The sequence below is a fragment of the Telopea speciosissima genome, chromosome 10 (genome assembly GCF_018873765.1).
Source record: "Telopea speciosissima isolate NSW1024214 ecotype Mountain lineage chromosome 10, Tspe_v1, whole genome shotgun sequence".
NCBI classification, from domain to species: Eukaryota; Viridiplantae; Streptophyta; class Magnoliopsida; order Proteales; family Proteaceae; genus Telopea; species Telopea speciosissima.
In genome coordinates, this window is record NC_057925.1 from 60,563,101 (window position 1) to 60,585,753 (window position 22,653).

The window sequence follows — 22,653 nt, forward strand, 5'->3', positions numbered from 1 at the left end:
AATTTTGAGAAACATCACCTTCCAAATTTTGGTTTTGGCTTTATTCGATCTCCTTCCATTTGGGCCCTCTTTCTGAAAAGTGAAAACCAATCAAATTACTTGAGGCATTCATAGAACAAATTTCGTGACAGAGGGATCCATGGTTTATATATAGTTTACAACAACCAAGAATAGAAACAACCCAAAAAGAGGTATTTAACAATTTGAGTGGGGAAAAATCCAAATAAATTATTACAAAACACAAAACCTTTAAAGGGAAGAGTTTTCCGCCACCCGTCGAGGAGGGTTTACCCACCCACCATTCTACCTTTAAACGCTACATAATTTACAGAATACAGCTATCAATACCATCACCTCCTTGCTCGTTTCCTCGACTGCCTCGGAGCCGCCGCCACCACCTCTGTATCTGCCGCTTCCCTCGCCCGTTTCGATGGAGCTTGCCGAGGCAAAGGCGGCGGCAATGGCGCAGTCGCTCTCTTCGGTGGTCGTCCAACACTTCTTTTCGCCGGACTGCTCTGCTCCGCCGCTTGTTTCCCAACGGAGATTTGCCGACCACCATGGTCCTTACGCCCATCATTCTTGCCGCCACCTCTCTTCTGCTCCGCCCCCAATTCTCCACTACTACCACCTTTGCCATTATTAGAATTATTCACTGAGTTCTTCAACGTCTCTAGTAGCGTTCCATTAGATGACGAATTCCGTTTCATCCTATTCAAGAAATTTGCGGCGCTTCGTTTCTTGGCAACTGCCGTGGTAGTGGTGTTGCTTTTTCTCTCCGTCTTGGGTTCTTCGTCATGGGCCGACCCTTTACCGGCCGAGCCAGAGTTTGGACCAAGGGTATGGTTCTGGTCTGAATCCGCGCTTGGATTCTTGTTGGTATTGTTAGTATTGGTGCGGCTCTTGCCACCTGTTCTAGAGCTCCTAGTTCCCAACCCTGACCTCTCTCGTGTCCTCTTCTTCGCGAGGCTCTGTTCCTCCACCACATTAGGGAATGGACCGGGTTGTTTCCGATCAGGAACTGGCTTCTCGTCGGCCACTGCTGAAGGTCTTGGCTCTACTTTCTTATCAATCACTGTAGTCGATGGCTTTGTGGTGATCGAACTCCGCTTTCTGCAGGCGATGATCGGACCAGAGGAATTGGGTTTCGCAAGCTGAGAATCCGGAGGTTCCACCTTCGCTGGAGGTGGAACAGGTGGTTCGGGAGCTACTACTGGTGGTGGTGCTGCTGCTACTGCTGCTTCTTCTTCTTCTTCTTTGGGCCGACCCAGCTTCAGGGTTCTGATAGCCAACTCCTTAGAAACTAGCTGCCGAAGTGCAACAGCAGCGACACATTCGTGCGAAATCTTGGGAAAGAAGACGCTGGCGTTGTTGAATAGAAGAAGCAAATCACGAAAGAATTTACGGTTGCAGCCGGAATAATGACCTTCTTCTAACCTCGTTCGAACCATCTCGAGATCCACATGTTGCCTGATTAAGTTCCTGTACTTGACAGTTTCCTGCAAAGTTAAAAACCAATTCATCAGCATGACAGCATCGATTTCGAGCTGCTTCACGGGAAGATTCGATGTTTCTAATTTTCTGCTATTAGTGACTGTTCATTCACAAGGGAAGAGAGGGAAAGGATTCGATGAAAAGGGTAAATTCCAGTTCATACTTTACGAGCAAAGTGCATAAAGGAAATTTATTTGTTTATTTGTTAACTGTTGGTTATTGGTGGAACCAAAATCTTAACATCAAAGACCAAGCCCAGCGTAAAGACCGCTTTCACAGATCTCGAGTCTCACCCTCAGTTCACGTAATCAAGGTCGTGGGAGGTGGGTCCCAGTAATGGATGAGATTAATAGGTCTATTTGACCAACATGGAACCACACAGAACTGGGATCCGGATCGGTCAGTTGGATTTGGCTCACCGCTCACGTCTCAAATATTGAAATTGGCCGATTCTGATCAGATTCTGCCGATTCTTGCCCATTCGAATCGGAATTGGCAATAACGGATTCGAGCTTTTTTACATGAGATAAATCATCGATCACACTTGAACAACAACGTTCTTTTTCTTTTTCTTTTTTTTTTGAAAATTTCTCCCCTTAAAAAACAAGGGAAAGAAATAAGGTTCCTCTCTACCACGTCAAAAATATGATCTCTAAGTCCTTTGGTATGAAATGAAATCATCCTAACCGTTCAAAGAATACAAAAACAAGTGGGCCCTCCAACTCAACGGTGAAAATTGATGGAAAATCGTCTTTCAGACCTGATGATACTTTCGGCTATATGGTCAAAATCAAAATTTAACAATTAATTATTTAAAAACTTAAATTTGGAAAATCGAGAGGAATAACTCAATAAAGAAGATAAAGAAAAATGAGAAAAGGAAATGTTAATGTTGGGAATACCTGACTTTCCAGCCGGCGTTCGAAAACGGAGCCGTATTTGTGGGACCGGATAATCTCGAGGAAAGTCATCAACGGCTGTGATTTAACAGCAATCCTTTTGATGGCGGGAGAAACCTCATCAGCCTCAGGTTCTTCCCCGCTGCTACTCCCCGAAATCGTCTTTTTCCGGCGGTTTTTCTTTGATAAGCTCGCCGAGCTTTGCACGTCGCTGCTCTCCTTTTGGCCGCCTTCTCCGCCACCTTTGGACTCGGACACCGATTCCCATAACTCGGGCGATTCACCGGCTTCCCTTGCCGTATTAGCTCCCTGTGAGTTCCCGACCGGCTGGGGCGCCGACCCTTTCGCTATCGTTTCCGAACTACCATGATAAGAACCCTCGCCGACAGGTTTCGATTCACCGGAAACCGGATCAGGTCGTCCCACGACGGATTCCACCGGTACAGGTTTCTTCTCCGCATCTTCGACGATGTTCTCTCGATTCTGAACCTTCGGATCGGTCGAATTAGACTCGTTGAACGACTGGCTTTCACGGTCGGAATCTTCGCCGGGGACTGATGCTCCGTCGACGTTTTCCGGCGAGGATTTCTCCGGTTTTGCGTCCCTCTCCTCCTCTTTGACTCTTTCTTTGTCAGAATCAATTTCTAGATCTGGTTTCTGTTCGTCGTTTTCCTTTTCTGTTCCGCTCTGTTCACGTTCTTCCTTCAATTTCTTAACTTTCAATTGCAGGGAACTGGAGAGAAACAGAACAAAAACTCTTAGATCTTGGGAGAAAAAAACATGAAGAACAGAGATCCTAATCCTACGCATCCAAGTGAAAAGGAAAAACGATACTGATATTCAAATTCAGATCTTCAACAAAAAAATAACGGAAACAAGATCGATAGCACCGGAAAGGAAAGAATTTGTTCGAAAAATAACACGAGAGATTTACACGATTGAAACATCGTAACGTTGAACCTCGCGTCTAAGCTCCGCCACTCGAAGTTTTCTCAATTCTTCGAGCCACGGAATCTCATCTTTCTTATTATCGAAGGGTTCAGATTCGTCATCACCGACGAAAGCTTTATCGTCTTTGGCAATGAAACGGCGTTTAAGGTCAAGGTACTTGTGTTTACAGTTCAGAGGCGTGAGGAGATGAAGGGAAGTGGTTGTGCTTCGGTTCTGTATTTCCATAGCGACAGATTCCCAGCAATGAGTTCCATGACGGTTAACGGCGCAAGCCAACAAGAGCTCCTCCCAAGTCCCCCATGATTCCTTCATAGTATCGTCGGGTTTCGCCATAGTTTCTCATCTCTCTCTCTCCATCAAAGCTACCAACCTTAATCTTTCTGCAATTCCTCCATAAAATTTTTCAAAACTAGGGTTTTTCCTTTTTCATTTTCATTTACTTCTCCCCTTTTATTTGTCTTCAGATTTCTCGTCGTTTTTCCACACCTTTTTTTTTACTTTCTCTCTCTAGAGTCCATAGACTCCATACACAGTCTCACACCGGCTTGGCTCGTCTCGTATATAAGGGATTAAGGGTTCGATCTGGAGTACTTAAGTTGAAGTTACATTTATGCCCCTGAGAGTTCGATAAATTCCTACATCGATTCAGATTTTTATGGTTTTTTCATTATTATTTGCTTTTATATATCGATTCTATCTTGTGATTGTTTATAGCCCAATTAGTTGATTTGCCCGCTTAAATCATTTATGGTCCAATTAATCAATTTAAAGCCTGATTATGGATTGACAACCAACCAACCAAATAGAAATGAGTCCATGCCTATGAGGGCCGATTACTCAAATAAGCGAAAGACAATGCAAAGTCTTAAATTGGTGGAGACCAATTAAGCCCCACCAAAGCCAACCGGATCTAACCGGTTGACACCCATAATCGAGACAATTAATTGGCAATGATTCAAAACATAGAATCAAGATTGGAATTGGCATGCATCTAGGGTTTTTCCATATAAGTATCCAACGAGCCGGATCAATTAAAATCAAGATCGGCCGATCTAATCGATCCGATCTCAATTCTTGAAACCATGCTAATGGGATTTGATCCTAAGAGGCCATCATAGAATTGTCTCATTTATTAAAAAGTTCTAAGACTAGGATCTCATTCTATTTAACAAAGGGACAGCTTTGCTTTGGATTCTGATTCCGAAACAGTTTTGGGCATTCAAACACTCAAATAAGTCTAAAATTCTTAAATGTACAAATAAGTGATGTATATTCTTAACCATACAAATAATTAGATGTCAATCCTTAGTGTTTTTTTTTCTTATTAACTACAACATAAATATTAACTATAATTAAGTATGCATCTTAAATCTTCACAATTCTGTTCCAATTCCTATCAATTCTTTATTGATCTTTTGTTCTGGAACAATTGGACAAATGATTCCAGAACATCTATTCCAATGTCTCATTTAGCAATCGATCACAAAATTAGCTCCCAAAATCATCACATTTAATAACGGGATGGATTAGTTTCGCGATGGTTCTTGGTTCTGATCCCAACTAGACACCCTTTTAGCTAAACCGCACAATGGTAGATTGGGTGAAGGCCATATCAACATGCTGATTTAATTAGTTTGGTTCAACTTGAAGTGATATGCAACTTGAACTACAAATTTACAATGAGACATCACCTCACTATGTGAAGGGAAAATTCAGTACTCAAACTCTCTTACCTAGATTTTTTTCCTCTTCTGATTCCCTTTAAAGGAAAAAAATTATTTCCATCTCTCTTTCTTCCCAAGTATTTTTAAAATACTTGAATTACCACTCTATTGAGCAAAATAATTTTCTATCTATTCGGGCTGGTTAATTGGACCAATACACAGTTTCTTTTTGGTATGAGACCAATACACAGTTAAGGATATGAAAAATATAGTATCCACATTACATTGTGTATTGTTTCGTACTTTATGATATATATCGGAACTCTAGTTATGATAAGTTTTTTTTTGGGTGAATTAGTGGTATGTGATAAGTTCCTCTAACACAATAAATTACTATCATCCTATGTTTTCTTTGAGGGAAAAAGAACACTAACTAGTCATGTGGTTCCTGTGCCCAAACACATGAGTGTGCGAAAAGACCGCTCAGCCTCCAGTGAAATTGAAAATCTCATTGAAACAAATGCTTCTGTGTGCACTCTCATTCCCCCCCCCCAACTTGTACAAGACCTACACAACCGAATTTTTTTTCATTCAAATAATGCTATAGCCTCCTAATTGTGCAATAGTATATTATCTAACTACATAGATACTGGACCAATTAAACCACACACATAAATTGAACCACCTAAATTAGATATGGGAAAAAAAAACCGGTTGCACTATTCAATAGAGGGGTAATCTAGGTATAATAATATACAAGAGAAAAAGAGATTGAAAAAGTTTGCTTTTATAAGAGAATCAGAAAAAAAAGTTTCTTGGCAAGGGAGTATGAGTAAGAAAATGAAGGCACGAGGCCACCAATTATTTGTTATTAATGTATCATGTGTTAGATCAATGCTTGTGCCAAGAACCATCACACTATTACTGATTCTTATTTATTCGGATCGGGATCTCTCCAATGAGGTGATCTCCCAATGAGTATCCAATGAGACATCTAACGACTGGATTGGCTGGGCACGCTGACTAGGCACACACTGGCACACATCTTGGTGCTTGCCTAATCAGCACACCCAACCAATCCAGTCGTTGGATGCTCATCAGGTGATGCCCTCATTTGAGAGGATCCGGATCCTATCTACTCGATTTGGGGAAAAAGGAGAGCATGAGAAATTCTTGCCCAGCCCCTACTGAAATAAAAAATCTTATCTGTGTTAATGCCTTTTGCATGTGCTCTCATTGACCCCATACTAGTGCAGGGACTACACAACCAAGCAGCGAATTTCTCCAAACATTGAACGAATGATCAATTTTCTTATCTTCATGTTCCAAAGTTAGTTGAGAACTCGGCATCTAACTTTGGAGGGCAGCTACTACTACCAACTTTTCTAATTAAGAATCTAATTGTTGGATCAAGTGTCATATGGTATTTTTTTACAGCAATAATTAATCTAACAGCGTAGAATACTAGTATTTCTATATAATCACCTCGATAGAAGAGAAGCTACTTAGTAAAGAGATCTCTTAAATTATAGAATTATTACATGATTATATTTCTTTGTTATGCAGCATAGGTTGTCTTTGATATACATTTTAGGAATAAATTCTCAATCTAGAACACATTTATAAGGTGAGAATATAGAGAAGAATCGTGTAGACCAGAATTTATTCTGAAAATACATACCAAACACAAACTAAATGTGCAAAAGAGTTACAAATCATATATCAAATTCATCACAAATCAATCCTTAGATAAGGTGAACTAAGAAAGGATATAAACTTGGGTAGTTATCCACTGTTAGATATGTGCCTCAACAAGAAAGGATTGGAACAACCAATTAATAGGTTGCATCGGGGTTTCAAGAATCGGAATTAGATCGATCGAATTGACCAGAAAATTTATTGACAACAAGTTGGCATAAAATGATTTATCATGCTCAAACATGAGCTAAAAGTCTTGAGCTTAGAGAAGGTTATAGGTATTGGTATGGAGGTTGTATCAGTCTTCGGTAATATCGATACCTACAGATCGGTATGGTACAGGCCATATCGGTCCAAGATCGAACTTTTTTTTTTAAATACCATATATCAATCAATACCGCTGATTGATATTGATCTCTAACGATACTGATATCATCCAATACGGCCGATACAATACCAATACCTTGATCCATGGGCTTAGGGTTACTCAACCTATATATTGGCATAGCTGCCAATAAAATGCCATGTGTCAAACACTCAAAGGATCAAGATTGATAATGAATAGGTCAAACCCAAAGCTTTTTTTCATTATTTGTATTGTTCCTTGTAGTATTTTGAAATTATATATATTTTTCTCTTAACCATCCTAGTGAATGTTAAAAATATATCATGAGGTAAAATAATTCTTGCTGACTTTTATTCCTTCTAATCTCTTAAAATGGGACCAATCTAGCACTGGCTATTGATGATTTGAATATTGCTCTTGTAGTCATGTGGGAAAATAATAAGGGCCATGTTCATATGGAATGGTTTAGATACCCAGACCTCACACTTTCCCCTTTATGACAATTTGGTTAGGGTTATGGAATACTTTAATGGGCATTCTCCCTCTCTCTCTCTCTCACACACACACACACAAGTGCATGCATTATTCATGGCATTAGATGGAAGCATGGTTTTAGGTATCGGTATCGAATTGACTGTATCAGTTGATTCATATTAATATCTGATCACCTAACCTAATGTATTGGTGCTATTTGTCGAAAAGGTGCTGTTTTTTGAATTTTTTGATCGAATTGATCTCAATATGGTTTGATTCATATCGATATTGACAGTGACTCATACTGATACCGTATAATAAAACCCTGGATAGAAGGAACTAGTAATGAAGTATCAACCAATCTTTTCTCATTTGATTATTTTGGAAAAGAGGATTGTTCCATAGTTTTGGATGATCAAATTTTAAGTGTTTTCTAACTCCTGATCCAAAAAGATATGGTCTTGATTATCTGGTTTTGGGCCCTTAAGAAACCATTTGTTTTTTTTTCTTTTTTTTTTTTTTTTTTTTGTAGAAAAGAGATTTACTGATTAAGATAACCATGTGTATAACCTATAGCTTCATACTCACAAAACCTAGAAAACCAAAGAATGGAATGTGTCTAGTCTATCTTATACACAATGGATAAGGCCTTCATTGCCAAGGCACATGCAACACCATTCATAGCCCTTGGAATAAAAGTAAAAAAAACTAAACTAAAAATACACATTAAAAAGTAATATCATGCAGTACTGCATCAGCCTCCAAAGGCGGAACACGTGACTGATCTTGACACAACTCAATAACCTCTTTACTATCAGATTCCACTTCGAAACCAACAAAACCCAATTCTAGAACATGATAGAGAGCGCTCCTAATAAACAGGGCTTCACCTTGACCAACTGTTTTAAAATAATGTGGCACCGATATAGCCTTGACAAGCTTGCCAATGGTCCCCAAAAACATAACCCAAACCTCCCCTTGACGAATTATTTGGTAAGACAACATTACATTTGACCTTCATAAAACCTGTGTTTGTCATGCAATACACCCTCTGGCCTCCAAGGCCACTCACTTGGAATCTACTCTTTTCTATGGGTCCCATAGTAGATTCCATGTAACTGGCCCTAGAGGATTTTGGACGATACTCGCTAGATTTGTCAGGAGACTCGGGACAGTATGGACTCATTAGTTACTACATCTAATTGTAATTTGAATTTTCGAAATTGAAATTTTGAATATTTTGAATTCGTTTCTTAGCTGAACAAGTGAATATGTGATACGGCCAAAATCTCGTCTCACTGTACTCAATTAAAATCACCTCTTCCCGCCAAGTTGAGTATGATTCAATCACAACCATCCAATATGGATAAAAAACAGAACACCAATGGCAGATTGGCAGTTGGCAGTTGGCAGTTGGCAGCTTGCAGCTTGAAATCGACATAACAGTACTATCCGTCTGAATCAAGGAAAATGATGTCAGAATTAACGATTTACTTATTATGTATATTAATCTAAAAAAAAAAAACTAAACTCACACTAGGGCGATCCTACAATAGCACCTACGAAACATGAGATCCAACGGTAGGGATTAAAGAACGCTCCATGCCTTCCTCTTCAAGACTTCAACTCGTCATTCACAACTACATCTCCGTCCATCGTTTTCCCGGCAGGCCCACCAAATTCCGATGACTTTCTCTCATCATTCCGCCGTTCTTTCCTTCCAACCGGAGATTTCCAATCATTTCTCTCGTTTTCCCTATAATTCCCAGAATCTCGATTCCCTCCGATCGAGACTGAGTTTCCCCCGCGAACATCTGATCGGAACTCCTCTACGGCTCTTCTTAGCGAGATGTTCTCTGCCTGCATGACCTCCACCTGACGCTTCACAGCCAAACAGACCGCTGCCACGTCATCTTCTCCCCTGGAGGTCTTCTCCTTCTCCGACTTCGAGCCCTCATCCTCTACGTGTTCGACGGAGATTTTGCTCATCACAAGGAGAGGAATCTTCCACAGCGAATTCCTGACCGTTGATTCCGTGATTCTATTCTCCACGAAAGTACCTTTGACGCCCCATCGGAATTTCAAAACGGCGCTGTCTCTGATCGGCAAAACTGTTCTCGCGTTCACCGCCATATCTGAAAATAGGTTAGAAATCCCGCCGACGGCAGTAGTTTCCGGTGAGAGTCCGTTCTGTTCCTTTCCCGGAAAGATGCTGTTTTGAGTAGGCCCATGAACGCCGTTCTGCAACGGGCTCTCGCCGCCGTCAACCGATCCGTCCCGTCCGCGATCTCTTTCGCGTTCGATTTGACCTTCGGGATAGGCGATCGGTTGGACTTCCTGATCGAGAAATCGCCAAACTGAGGCTTGAACTGGAGAAAGAAGCTAGGGTTTCCACGGCCGATGAGATTGAACTCAGCGCTCATCGTCATAGGAGCAGAGAACGGCGACCCAAAGTGCCCGATTCCGGTTTTAACGATGAGACTGAAAGGGTTCCATGAGTCGTTCGGGCGATAAGCAATTCTGAACGAAGGCCCTGACTGGAAGAAGGTACTGAGATTCAAGCAGAGCTCTTTTGAGTCACCGGCAGAGATTCCAGATTGGAAAGGAAAACCCAAGATGTTGAGTGGAACTTTTGCTCTGAAAAGAGGCTTTTCTTCCTCCCGAAACTTGATAGAAGCTTTCATCTTCGCTAGTAGACTGATAACCCTAAATCTCCATCATAAAGGAGACTATTTTTGAATTACGGTTTCAACGAAGACCAGCAAGTACGACTCTGGACTCTCTCAAAGTGCAGTAGTGAGCCGGTAGAGAGCTCAACTAAATCTGGAGAAGCCAGGGCAAAAGGCACCGGCAATTCCGTCGTTTTTGGCTGGATTCAACATTTGAGCTTTCAGAGTCCACAGTTGGCATCAACTACGGTTGACCCAGCAACGAACATCAGTTCCTCTTCTTCTCCTAAATTACAGTAAAAATAGAACAAGGAAGAGTGAAATATCTGACCTGGGATAAGGATTACTGAGTACTGACAGTAGGGTTGTTGGACAAGTGGATAGATTCCAACCGTTAAAATTTAAGATTGGTTCACATGGAAAGTGTACGTGGACTTTGATCCAAGTAAGCTAAAACGTAATCGGGGTGATCAAACGGTCGACTGTTGTATATATGTTGACACATGGCAGACATGCACACAACGGTTCCATGGTGTAGGTGGACCCTTTATAAGATCTCACCATTAAAAAGGCCCTCAAAATGGTAAAAACTAACGGATTTTAAGGCGATCAAGAATTCGGTAGATTGGCAAAGGATACTAAGGCTGCATTTGGTATTCATTCTTGGAATACATTCTAGATTGATTCTGCATTCTGGGATGATAAAAATAATTATTTTTATAGTTTAAGAATGCAAAATCGACCTAGAATACATAACAAAAACAGCTTACATTAACATCATTCTTGGAATACATTTTAGATCGATTCCACATTCCCGGATTATAAAAATAGTTTTTTTTTTTGTTTAAGAATGCAAAACCGACCTAGAATGCATAACAAAAACAGCTTACATTAGCAAAGAGTTTTCTTTCACAGGCCATTGTGTAATTATTTGTGGCTTTAAAGCTTTACATATTTTCGATTTCATTCACACCTTCAGTAGAACTTTTATACTTATCTATCTTCTCTCCTCAATTTGTAATGAGATTTGCAGTTATCAACTTATCATTAGTTCTTAACTCCATGACCTGAGATGAAGCAATTCAATGAGAAACCATAGCTTTGAAATCCTCTTGATTTTGAACTTAAATTAAGTAACCCATAGCTTATAGACATGTATCAGTATGGAAGGAAATTTTGAACCAAATTACAAATAATTCCAAGTTAATCAACCTTTTTTGTTTCTTTCTTCCTTTCTGTTTTAAACTTTTTGAACAGCTTATGTTGCTAGGATTTATATCTTTGTTCTCATCGAACATCTCAGAGATTTGCATCCTAGTATGGCAGCAACTCTGACATTAATATGGTAAGCAGCACAAAGTGAGTAAAATAGAGGGTGAAAGAGATCAGGAGGGCCACAGCCAGAGACTTCTTTCAGTTCCAGGACTATAAATGAATTAAAATGGCCTCAGGCACAGTGCTATCAGGTTAGACTGCTGAAAGCTCAATCACTGTTTTTCATATAAAAAGAAATAACCTGTGAATTTCTCATAACAAAATGGGAGATACCGACCAAGGAGTTATCCTCGGATGATAAACCACACAAGAACTATATTCCATCAGCTAAACTCGATCCTAAATGGACAGGCTCTGAATCCATCTAATTATGGTGATCTCTAAGCTCATTTTTCCTTTGGAATGTTAAGTACTCCAAATATTGGACTGTCAATCCCTACTCCCATTGCGTTCAAACCATTGTCGACGTACACAACTGCACCTGTGATGGCTGAAGACAGTGGTGATACGAGGAAGGCAGCAGTATTCCCCACTTCATCTGCCCAAATTTATTTAACAAACCATTTAGAAAATGTAAAAGAGCAACATAAACATGAGTCCTTTAGAGATAGAGTCAAATTCTCACCTGCAGAGAGTTCCTTCTGTATGGGGGCATTGGCAAATGAATATTCAATCATCTTGTCAATGAAACCAATGGCTTTTGCAGCACGGCTTCCAAGTGGACCTAATGAAGTGGCATAACAAGGCAAGAGAAATAAATTACATGTTCAATAAATGTTTCATTAAACCTATCGCTGGACCTTCAGTTGCAAAGCACACACAAATATAAAATGTTACCTCTTTTTTTTTTTCCTATGGGTGGAGAGTGGGGGAGGGCAGGGGCAAGTAACATTGAAATCATAGATATAGTATACAATCGCTACAACTGTTAATGAGCTATACACCTATACCCATACACACTTGTGGCAATTGTATGTGTATAGCACATACAATTAAAAGGAAATCCATGGGAATTTGAAAATTCATCTTTTCTGGTGTAAATTTTCTGGAATGTGGTCATAATGGAAGAGTGTTTTAGCCATCTAATATACACCTGCTAGTACTCATACACCATTTTCAATCTGCACTTAATTCTAAGAGCCTTATATGTTTTCCTTTCCCACTCCCTGTTCCTCCCTCCCCCAAAAAAAAAAAAAAAAACACTATTCTAAGAACATTATCATTTTACATTGAAATCAACTGCATGAATAAACATGCTTTGGGTTTTCTCATCGTATTGGCATCAGATATTCCAGTTTAAGACTTCACAAAGGTTAATGTATTATCCTACAAATGGGGTGCGGGGTTGCCTCCAGTTTTTTCATCTCTTGACCATTAAATCTGGTGATCCATGCTGAGAATCTGAGAATGAAGGTTTACAACCTCATATTGTATCACATGTTGCACTTATAGGAAGAATTATCATTTGATGCATAACCATCGTAAATATTTACCACCCAGTAGAATGCAGTCTTTCGTATGGTCGACTGATTGTAAGAAGGGTATGGTAGTTAGTCAAAAGAAGAATGTGGTGGATAGTCAAAGTTCTTTGATGGTCCAACCTTCAATTTATTTCTAAGAAAATGACAAAAAAAAACACCCTGGAGCACTCTGAGCATGCACAAGTACAAGGAAAACAATATTGGATATTGCAAATATGGGAGTACGCACCAGCAGATATAGTGTTGACTCGAATTTTTTGTTTTCTTCCAGCTTCAAAAGCAAGCACCTACATCAAGTGAAAAGATATCAGGGACAGTATGTAGTGACCGTAAATTGATGCAGCCATATGGTCGGTAGAAGGACAGAAACTTACTTTAGTATCACTCTCCAGAGCAGCTTTTGCTGAACTCATGCCTCCACCATATCTATATGTAATTATGTTTGGATTTTAGAATATCTACCACTATGAGGACTCTTCAATATGGAAAGACATCAAGATGAGTAAATAAGGCCTCATAAACATACCCAGGAATGATCCTTTCAGAAGCAATGTACGTCAGAGAAATTGAAGCACCACCTGGACAGTAACACCAAATAATGTATTCTAGCAATACGATTTACTATTGCAAATAATACTTGATAGGAAAAGGAACCAAAATGAGAGAGAGAGAGAGAGGGAGGAAGATTGGAGTGGTGTAGTGAGAAAGCGTGCCTGGATTCATTATTGGAAGGAAATGCTTGAGCAAAGAAACAAAAGAGTAACTAGATGCAGAGACAGCAGCAAGATATCCTTTCCTGGATGTCTCCAACAGGGGTTTACTCACCTGCACATGAGATGTTTACTGATTTGATACGAATATAGATTGTGAAATAGAAATACGACACAAATGAGGAAGACTATACCTCTGGGCCATTGGCAAGCGAATGCACAAGGATATCAATGCTCCCAAAATCCTGCTTCACTGACTCAACAACTTCCTGAGAGATGTTTATAACCACTATGAGATCGATATGTTTTATGCTCACCTTGTTTGCAAGGAAAAACCTCCCTGACCGACAAGATTCAAACTGTTTTATACAGGGAAACTATGACTCAACTATGTACATTACAAAATCCCATGACGACAGATAAAACTATTAAAAATGTAACGGGCAGCAAAAGCTAGCAATTATTTCATTGTGGCAAGTATGTTCTTTTTTCTGTTTCTGAGGTCACCTGAGTTTCTGCAGATTGTTTGAAAAATATTTAGTCAATGAGAACTGATATGGGCCTATAGCACCCAAAGCAGGATGACAAGGACTTGCACACCATTCTTACTAGTCGTCACCACTAGAAATCCCTCTTTTTAAATTACATGCTACTTGTATTACCGTAACATACTTTTGATATAGAAACTGAGCATGCAAGCCTTTCTATTACATTTTTGTATGTACACATTTATATTATTTTCCATCTAGATCTATGGATTATAATTCAATACACCCAAATGCATAGACTGTTGACCTTACATTCAGGCTGTAATTGTTAAAGATACAAGCTTTGAAGTATCTGCCACAACAAATTTCCAAGGTTGCCAAACAGTTAAGATTTTTTATTTAGAAATTATACAATATTTTCCTAGGTTGCCAAATGGATCATTTTGAAATGTCTGCCATAACAAATTTCACTCTGCATCAGAAGGAAATTGAGGTACCTGTACAGTCCATTTAGAAGATCCTGCGTATCGCTTATTCGTTTTTATCTGCACAATAATAACACATGATACCAGCTTAAACAGCAAAAAAATTTCATCTTAAATATTAAGCATTGGAACTATGCAATGGCTCTGCATATTTACGTCTTCAGGAACATCCTCAAGGCTATCAAATACAGCATCCAGTGGGTACACTTTTGTAATCTCCATCAGAGAACCATCTGGTAATCTGAAACGTCAAATTCTATATCACAGGAGGCAATTATAGCAGCTATCAAACCATTGGAATGTGACTCCTGAATGAGTAATGCTTAGTACAAAATCTTACTTGCGTGATTCATCAAACTTCCCGCGTCTTAGACTGGTCTCAAAAATATTCAGTGCCTGCATAAGGATAAGACATCTACCAGGAATTCAACATTTTCATAGGGCTAGAAAACCTCTGCAAATGCATACGAACAACTATGGAGGGCAGGTTATTTAACATACAGGTACCCATGTACCGACAAGGATTTCAGCACCTGCCGCAGCAAGAGATTTCGCTATTGCCCAACCATATCCATTGTCATCAGCTATCCCAGCAATAAATGCTCTCTTACCTATAGAGTAAAAAAAAGTCAGACAGTAAAAATCATTATTGGAAGGAAATAGTTTCGCTATTGCCCAACCATATCCATTGTCATCAGCTATCCCAGCAATAAATGCTCTCTTACCTATAGAGTAAAAAAAAATCAGACAGTAAAAATCATTATTGGAAGGAAATAGTTTCACTATTGCCCAACCATATCCATTGTCATCAGCTATCCCAGTAAGATTTCAATTTTTCAATTCACCGTGTTGCCAAGTAATTATTTAGAGGGCAATGCTTATTAGATTGTTTCCGACCAGACAGTAAAAATCATTTAGTCGGTCCACAGCAAAGGGTGGACCATCAGGCCCTTATTCACATGCATGCATGCAAGCACAATTCGTCAATCATTGACATCTTGGAACTCATGATATACAAGTAATTAATAAGATTCACCTACAAACCAAGTAGCAAAACATGAAAATGGGTGAAGCTTTCAATAGCTCATGAAGATTAACTATCAAAAATATTTCAAAATTGCAAAGATCTACTAGTTTGAATTTCATACTTTATTTATTCTTTTCTTGTACGGGTATATCCTGTTCTTTAATCCAGATGCTGCGTTATGCCAGAGTTGGTTTTCAGTGATGCAAAACCATGAAACAGAGTCTCATGACTTCCAGGAGGAATGCCACTGAAAAGTGAGTGTTGAAGAAACAAAACTGCTCATGGCAGACAGATAAGAGTACTGGTAATGCAACCTAAGATTTCAAAACCCTAATTTTGGGTTGCTATGGACCCACACTGAGTGATAGAAACTCAAATATTATGGATAGTGCAAATTCTGTAAATTCTGGAACAGTTTAGGACCATTTGGAAGAAGTAAACGGATCTTAGGATCATTAAACAGTAAATAAAATTGAGGAGGAGGATGTTACTGGAATTAAATGAGTGGAGGATCAAACAGAATAAAACTCAGCAAAGGACGGCCTTGATGTAATTTCTAAAGAAGCTGGCTTTATTTGTAAATAAAAGAATTCAGTTACTTCAACTTCTCAACTGAAACACAACTTCTAATATCAGTCTCAAACAAGTCTGAGACTTAGCAACTGGATTGCCTAGGTCCTTAGGTGTATCCTAGGTCAGAAAACAATATTTTAATAAGGTTATCAAAGCTGTGTTAGGTAGTCGCAGTGATTAAACCAGAAACAGGGCATGGGATTCAGTTGTGCAATCCAAGCATTAAAAATCTGAGAAATAATCTCAGCTTCAATAGATCAGCAACAGAACCTAAAATACCAAATCTGAGAAATCTAGAGGTATAATAAGGGAAATATAATCAGTTTAATAACTCAGATAATTGAACCCAAAACAGGGGGTTCCACCTAGTATAAACAGGTAATGAAAGAAGAAGAGAAAAGGAGAAATAAATAAGTAAAGGGGGTGGTATGGAGGAGGATCTCCACAGAGAGAAGAGAGATGAGATTATAAAATAAAAGAGAGAGAGAGAGAGAGAGGAGAGAATGAACAAGATCAATGAATAAGAGAAGGACACACAGCCAGTAGTTACACCACAGCAACAGTAAAAAAAAAAAAAAAAAAATTCTCTATTCAACTCCAATCTGATCATAGTTACAGCACATCTATAGCCTCAAGATTGTTTACCAATGTAATCTGAAAAATTAATATTCTCTATTCAACTCCCATCCGATCATAGTAACAGCACATATTCAAGATTGTTTCCCAATGTAATCTGAAAATAGACTTTGAAACTAACTGAAACTCAATCTCCTACTGCTATTAACGTTGTCAAACTTTCATAAAATAAAATAAAATTCAAATTATAAAAATTACCATATAAAAGAAAAATAACCTAAATATCCCTATTGGACTGACATCCGGGCTTTCACCCGGTTCTTCTTAGACTGGGTTCCAGATTAAGTCAATCCGGTCCAACCAAGCATATGTTACTGCATCAATTGGGTCCAGGAGCTGAAGTCTGACACCTTCACAATAAAAAGTTAGAGAGATGAAGGGAACTGGGGTGGTCAGACAGTGTAGGATGATAGCATTTATCTCTCAATCTCTCCCCCTCACAAGATGAGGTGAATAAACGTTCATCAACACTGCATTTAAAATTGTTTTATTCATATTTTGCATCAAATGCACTTTATATGATTTGAATAAGATACATGCGGATCTTACTGTGTTATAGATTGGGAAACTCCCCTATTCATCTAGTGTGTAGCAGTGTCAATTTCTGACAAAACCTCCGAACCCAACCAAAGTTGTCCACTCTGTTTTCGGGTTTAGGGTTGATTAGTCCCAACCTCATTACATTTGGGTCAGATTCGGATCAGTATTTTCCCTCTCATCCAGGACCAACCTGCCATGGATCTGGTGCAGTCTTTGAAGAAAAACAGAAAGCAAAACAAAAGGACATGCCAATCTCGTTGCTTCTTTAAGATATAGGCTTGAGCCAATAGACCAATCCTCACCAACTTTAATTTTGAGCAGCATCAGGGTTGGGCATTTATTAACACTACCAGAATATGAGCTGACCCAAGCTAGACCAGACAGGCCCATAGCCACCTTTACCTGGTTGCTGTACCTGGTTGCGTTCGGCAGGTGGTAATTCTATCAGCATTGGCAGTCAAGGGCCAGGCTGTGTCTTGCCTTCTCCACAGGAAATGAGACCCATTTGGATTTTTAATATATAAAATAAAAGAATCTTTAAAGATTATTTATAAAGTTTCCCATCTATTTATCTTTATTTGCATTCATGTACTTTATGCATAAACCCCATACACCCCTTATTTTATATAGCAACAAATTGTACGATAAGGCGCCTGCCATTCCTTTGATCATGGAACTAAAACTCGCGAGATCTCGTTTTTTCCCACGGTCGAGACAAGATGGCATACGAAACAAAAAAATGCAATATCTCGTTGAGATCTCGGGTCAAGACGAGATCTTGGGTTGACCCAGATCTCGATCCAACTCAGCTTATAAAACTTCCAGATCTTGAGATATCTCAACCTGTCTCGAGATATCTCGACCTCTCTCGAGCTATCTCAACCGAGAGGCTGTTCCATGAGCTGCTGCCTCTGGTTTTTCACCATTTTTGAGCTGGATTTCATCAGAGAAGCTGCTGCCGGCATCATTCAGCTACACCACAGCAAGATTAACGCATGATTTGTGGTTCTTTACATTTTATGGGATGATAGTTGTAACATTGTTAAACAGATTGATGTATTGTACACTTTAACATTCCTAATGCTTATTTAAGTTGTTTTACATTAATTGAATGTTTTGATTGCTTTCTATTACCAAATTATGTGTAGAGTAGGTAGTTTAGTATGTCGTCGCCTACCAACCTAGGGTCCAAAGTGAAACTCCTATTTGGACTTTGTTTTTGCAAAATCTGATAGTGCCATTGTGTTTAAATAGCCTAAAATAGGCTGAGTACCAAGTTTCAGACCCAAACTAGGTCTAAAACCCACTGAAACCAGCCTTCGAGTTGAAAAAACAAATACACCAACTCGACCTCACCAGATCTCAGTTTTTTCCAGGTCGAAACCTGGTCGAGTTCCAAGTTTTAGTTCCATGGCTTTGATTACCATGGTGCCATTACAACTATGGTTCATAATACACATTTAACTCTTTTCCATATAATCACCCCAATTATTTCTAATATTTGACCTCTTTTTCATTAATATGTTGGACTATTTGGACTCTACAGTGGGGTAAACAGTTAAGACTGTTTGATTGCCAACAGAAGGGTATGAATATTTCAGTCATGTTATAATTGGGGACCGGGGTGTATTTTTTTATTATTATTATTATTTTTTGGGGGGGGGGGGGGGTGGTTTACAAGCTCAAAGAAATTGTGCACAAAATCAAGAGTGGTGTTTTTGGTAGTTTGACATGCAAACATGAAAATGAGCTGGGATTTACTACCATGAGCTTTCACAGGATACTAACACATGATGCAAGATCGTATCATGAGAAGCAAACTTGATCACACGCAAGAACTTTCTCAAGCATCCATTCTTTGTACATGGATACCAAACAAGAGATTCTGACACAGAATCCAAGCTACTCTAGCAGTTGAAAGAGAAGGAAACAGGATAGAACGGCCTGCGGTTGGGTTTGTTCACTTTTGAACCATATTTCTTGTTCCGTGGACCAGATTTTGGTTCACCCAATCGTTAATAATGTGTGTTAGTTAGGCCAGATTAGGACTCTATAAGTCCAGCCTTGTTTGAATTATTTTATTCAGTTGCTGAGTCTGTTAAGGAGTACTATTTTTTATTATATTGCAATAGTTGGACTGGATTTACATTGCTATAAATCCAATCTAGTTTCAATTTCTTTTCTTTACAAAATTATAGAATCCTAGTCAGTAAAGACCACCTCCAAAGCTAGCTATTCGCCAGAGGAATTCTAAGTTTAGTTCTGAGTCTGTTTTAAAGTTTTATTTAAATATATGTACGGGTTATACCCTACCCATGAATTTAGTAAAGAAGACAAAATTTACTCTTGTGTGATTCAAGGGTGTTTTACTCCTGTGGATTAAGGAGTGGGATACTGTGAGATTCAGTAGCTGTAACCTGATGGATTCCAGGTGGGGTTTCTGGTGGGATTCCAGACCTATAGATCAGGTGGATTCCTATTTCCTAATCATATATTTCTTTTCTCCTTCTTCAATCTAAATCAGGTCAGATTCTTGTAAACTTCTCTCTTGCAATTTATATTTCTGTTATTCAATTTCAATTCCAGATTTCAGGTTAGTTCAAGCCTTAGTTATTGAGTTAATCATTGAATTATCCTGGTTCCAGATTACATTGTTAAGTTCAGTCTACTGTGTATCCATTAAATAAGATCAATATTAGTTTACTGTCTTGAATCTCAAATCCATGCTATCAATCCTGTTCTCTGACTGAATTTTCAGTTTCCTTCAAGAAGGAAACCTTCGTAACTTCAAATCTGGCCATCAGTTTTTAATCATCTTTTGCAGTACTGTTTATCTACCCGAATGGAGTAGTTGACCAGAGTTTCCTCTTGATCAGATCTGTTTTGATTAAAATATCAAATTTCTCTGTTTTCTGGTTTGGCTCCTACCTTCCTGTGACTTTGGTTACTGAGGTTTCTTACTCAAAGTCCCTTAGGTCCCTACAAACCCCATCAGATTCATACCCATTTTTTATTTGATGAATATCTAATGAGAAATTACAAACCTATACAGAGTCTACAAGCATTGAACTGGCTACCTGCTCACCTAACTTTTATTTTCCCATTCATCTGTGTGTTCTAATCAGACACCGAGAGTTTAGAGCACGGCTCTGGAAGAATCCAACAAGGTAGGAGACTAGTGGACAAAACACCCAGATTTCTGTGTCTCAATCTATCAGTGGCAGAAATATACAGCATGACAGGAAACATTTAGGAATGATGTGCATGAGAAAGATTTTTTATTTTGGAAAACAAGTACCTCCTTTCTAGTGGCATATAGAGTGGATATAGGTTGAAATAGTAACTCCCACGTGGTATATTTTCCTCAGTGGAACAGGATATGATATGCATGACAAAAACCCCAATTTTCACCATACCCATCATTCAATTAGTTAAACTATTGTTGCTGGATAATAAGCAACATAGTAAGAAATATGCAGCTCATCAGTGTTAAAATCAGTTTGGTTCCAATCAAAGGATTACCCCAGAACCATAATCTGTCTTTTTGGCATTTGCAATTCCACAAAAAGTTTATGGAAAAGTTGTCTTCTATTGCAGTTGAGCATCAAATATGAAAAGGTTAATTACATACATAGCTATGGACCTATGTGTAGCCAAGTAATTTATAATAGTTTAACCCTTTTCTTTTTCTTTTTGGTTTAGATTAATTTTAATCAATATAGAGCGTGGACCTTGGTGCAACGGTAAGGTTGCTCCATTGTGACTAAGTGGTCACGGGTTCAAGTCTCTGGAAACAGCCTCTTTGCAGAGCGGGGGGTAAGACTGTGTACATTATGATCCTCCCCAGTACCAATTAGCTCCTTTATATTGGTTACTCCAAATCCAACCAATAACTCCTTTATATAGGTAAAATACACTGCCTGCTCCAAAATTCGGTGAAGGGAGCAAGGGTTCATGATAGATCCTTGCATTTTGAATGCAGCAGCCCCACTATGCGTGGTTCCAGTTACTAAGTACTGGTGAGGGTCATGCCTGGAACATTGAACACAACTCTTCTAAATCCATGCCTGGAACTGCCAATCCAAACGACTGCTGGGTTTGGTGGCTTTTATCTAAACCGGTTCAAGGTTCAGTTCAATGGTCTAGATGGGCTAATGGAGAAGATAGAGAATTTGTTGGTGTTGGACCAAGTTTTAAGGTAGAAAATTCTCAGACTACACAGCTACAGGAACTGTCAAAGGCAAGGTAAATCTTTTTCAGGGTTCAACGAATAGACAACCACAAGGACACTGTGAAAAAGAGAAGTCCAGAGGGCAGCATTGCAGAAAATTACAACTTTACATAATAGAGAAAATATTTACATCAGGAAACAGGATATAAGATACCATACCTCGCAGATCAATGGGCAAGCCTGGAAGGGGCTTATTCTCAGTTCCTTCAGACGTTGCCTTTGTAACGACCTTGTTCAATCTTACAGGACTAAATGTGAAGTTCCGGAAAAAAGGTTGCGCAGACGAGATATGAGAAGAGCTTGTAAGCTTAGACCATAAGGTGCCTTTGGCTTCTGAGGCAAAAAATGCGGTGCTTGCTTTGAAAATTCTAGGAGAAGGAGAAATACTAGGCCTCGCTGCTGCCATTTGCAGGCCAGAAGCCGCAGTTGCCGCCATCTCCAATAAACTAAATTCAAAAAACACAGTTAAAAAAAAATGCAAACTAGAACAGTTAAAATAAACAACTTTTGTAGCATAACAGCGAAAAATGGAAAATCTTACCAAAATGAGAGCTCAAATGGGGGGGGACTTCATTTGCAACATTTTATAGTGAACGTCAAGAAAATACTTATTTTTCTATGAGAATTATAAAACTAAGAACATAGATGCACTAAGTATGCGGTCAAAAACCAAAATCTGCACCGTGTCGTGGAGATTTATTCTTAAAATCCAAAGAACAACAGCATTCAACAAATCTAGCAACGAAATATTCCTTTAAAAAAAAATTCGAATAACGGAATGCACATGAAGAACAATAAAAACATTAAACAAAATCCAGATCAACAGAAATCATAAGCACATTTATCCGAACAAAATCAAGAGCTCAAAACCCTTTGTCATTTTTTCCCAAATCTCACCTCTGTGGGAATGAAACGGCTGCTATCGACTATCGTCAAAGTCCAGGAAATCTTCAGCAGCCCCCGTTTTTTAAAGCGATTATCTTCTCCTAAGCTCAAAGCTTCAGAAGCAAGCAAT

The 22,653-nt window shown here is 39.0% G+C and overlaps 2 protein-coding genes and 1 pseudogene across 2 annotated transcripts; all 3 read right to left on the reverse strand.

Moving 5' to 3' along the window:
* Positions 1 to 304: 304 nt before the first annotated feature.
* LOC122642854 (titin) lies at positions 305 to 3,844 on the reverse strand. Its single transcript, XM_043836453.1, has 3 exons — positions 3,325 to 3,844; positions 2,394 to 3,123; positions 305 to 1,496 (listed from the first exon to the last, which is right to left on the reverse strand). The coding sequence occupies exons 1-3, from the start codon at positions 3,672 to 3,674 to the stop codon at positions 351 to 353; spliced, it is 2,226 nt and encodes a 741-aa protein (XP_043692388.1). The 5' UTR covers positions 3,675 to 3,844; the 3' UTR covers positions 305 to 350.
* Positions 3,845 to 9,054: 5,210 nt separating this feature from the next.
* On the reverse strand, positions 9,055 to 10,334 carry LOC122641385 (annotated as a pseudogene).
* A 1,362-nt stretch (positions 10,335 to 11,696) lies between these two features.
* Positions 11,697 to 22,115, reverse strand: LOC122643124 (enoyl-[acyl-carrier-protein] reductase [NADH], chloroplastic-like). Its single transcript, XM_043836768.1, has 12 exons — positions 21,798 to 22,115; positions 15,133 to 15,242; positions 14,972 to 15,027; positions 14,788 to 14,872; positions 14,644 to 14,691; positions 13,853 to 13,927; positions 13,662 to 13,773; positions 13,475 to 13,526; positions 13,323 to 13,374; positions 13,178 to 13,235; positions 12,093 to 12,191; positions 11,697 to 12,005 (listed from the first exon to the last, which is right to left on the reverse strand). Exons 1-12 carry the CDS (start codon positions 22,072 to 22,074, stop codon positions 11,854 to 11,856), a joined length of 1,176 nt encoding a protein of 391 aa, XP_043692703.1. The 5' UTR covers positions 22,075 to 22,115; the 3' UTR covers positions 11,697 to 11,853.
* Positions 22,116 to 22,653: the final 538 nt, after the last annotated feature.

Excerpts from the sequence above, each read along its gene's own strand:
- LOC122642854 (XM_043836453.1), bottom strand. The coding sequence starts at position 3,674 with ATGGCGAAACCCGACGATACTATGAAGGAATCATGGGGGACTTGGGAG. Across the intron at positions 3,124-3,324 it reads CGTTACGATGTTTCAATCGT|TTCCCTGCAATTGAAAGTTA; the intron begins GTAAATCTCTCG and ends GTTTCTCTCCAG. Across the intron at positions 1,497-2,393 it reads AACGCCGGCTGGAAAGTCAG|GAAACTGTCAAGTACAGGAA; the intron begins GTATTCCCAACA and ends TTAACTTTGCAG.
- LOC122643124 (XM_043836768.1), bottom strand. The coding sequence starts at position 22,074 with ATGGCGGCAACTGCGGCTTCTGGCCTGCAAATGGCAGCAGCGAGGCCT. Across the intron at positions 15,243-21,797 it reads CTTGCCCATTGATCTGCGAG|GTAAGAGAGCATTTATTGCT; the intron begins GTATGGTATCTT and ends TTTACTCTATAG. Across the intron at positions 13,527-13,661 it reads CCTTCCAATAATGAATCCAG|GTGGTGCTTCAATTTCTCTG; the intron begins GCACGCTTTCTC and ends GTTACTGTCCAG.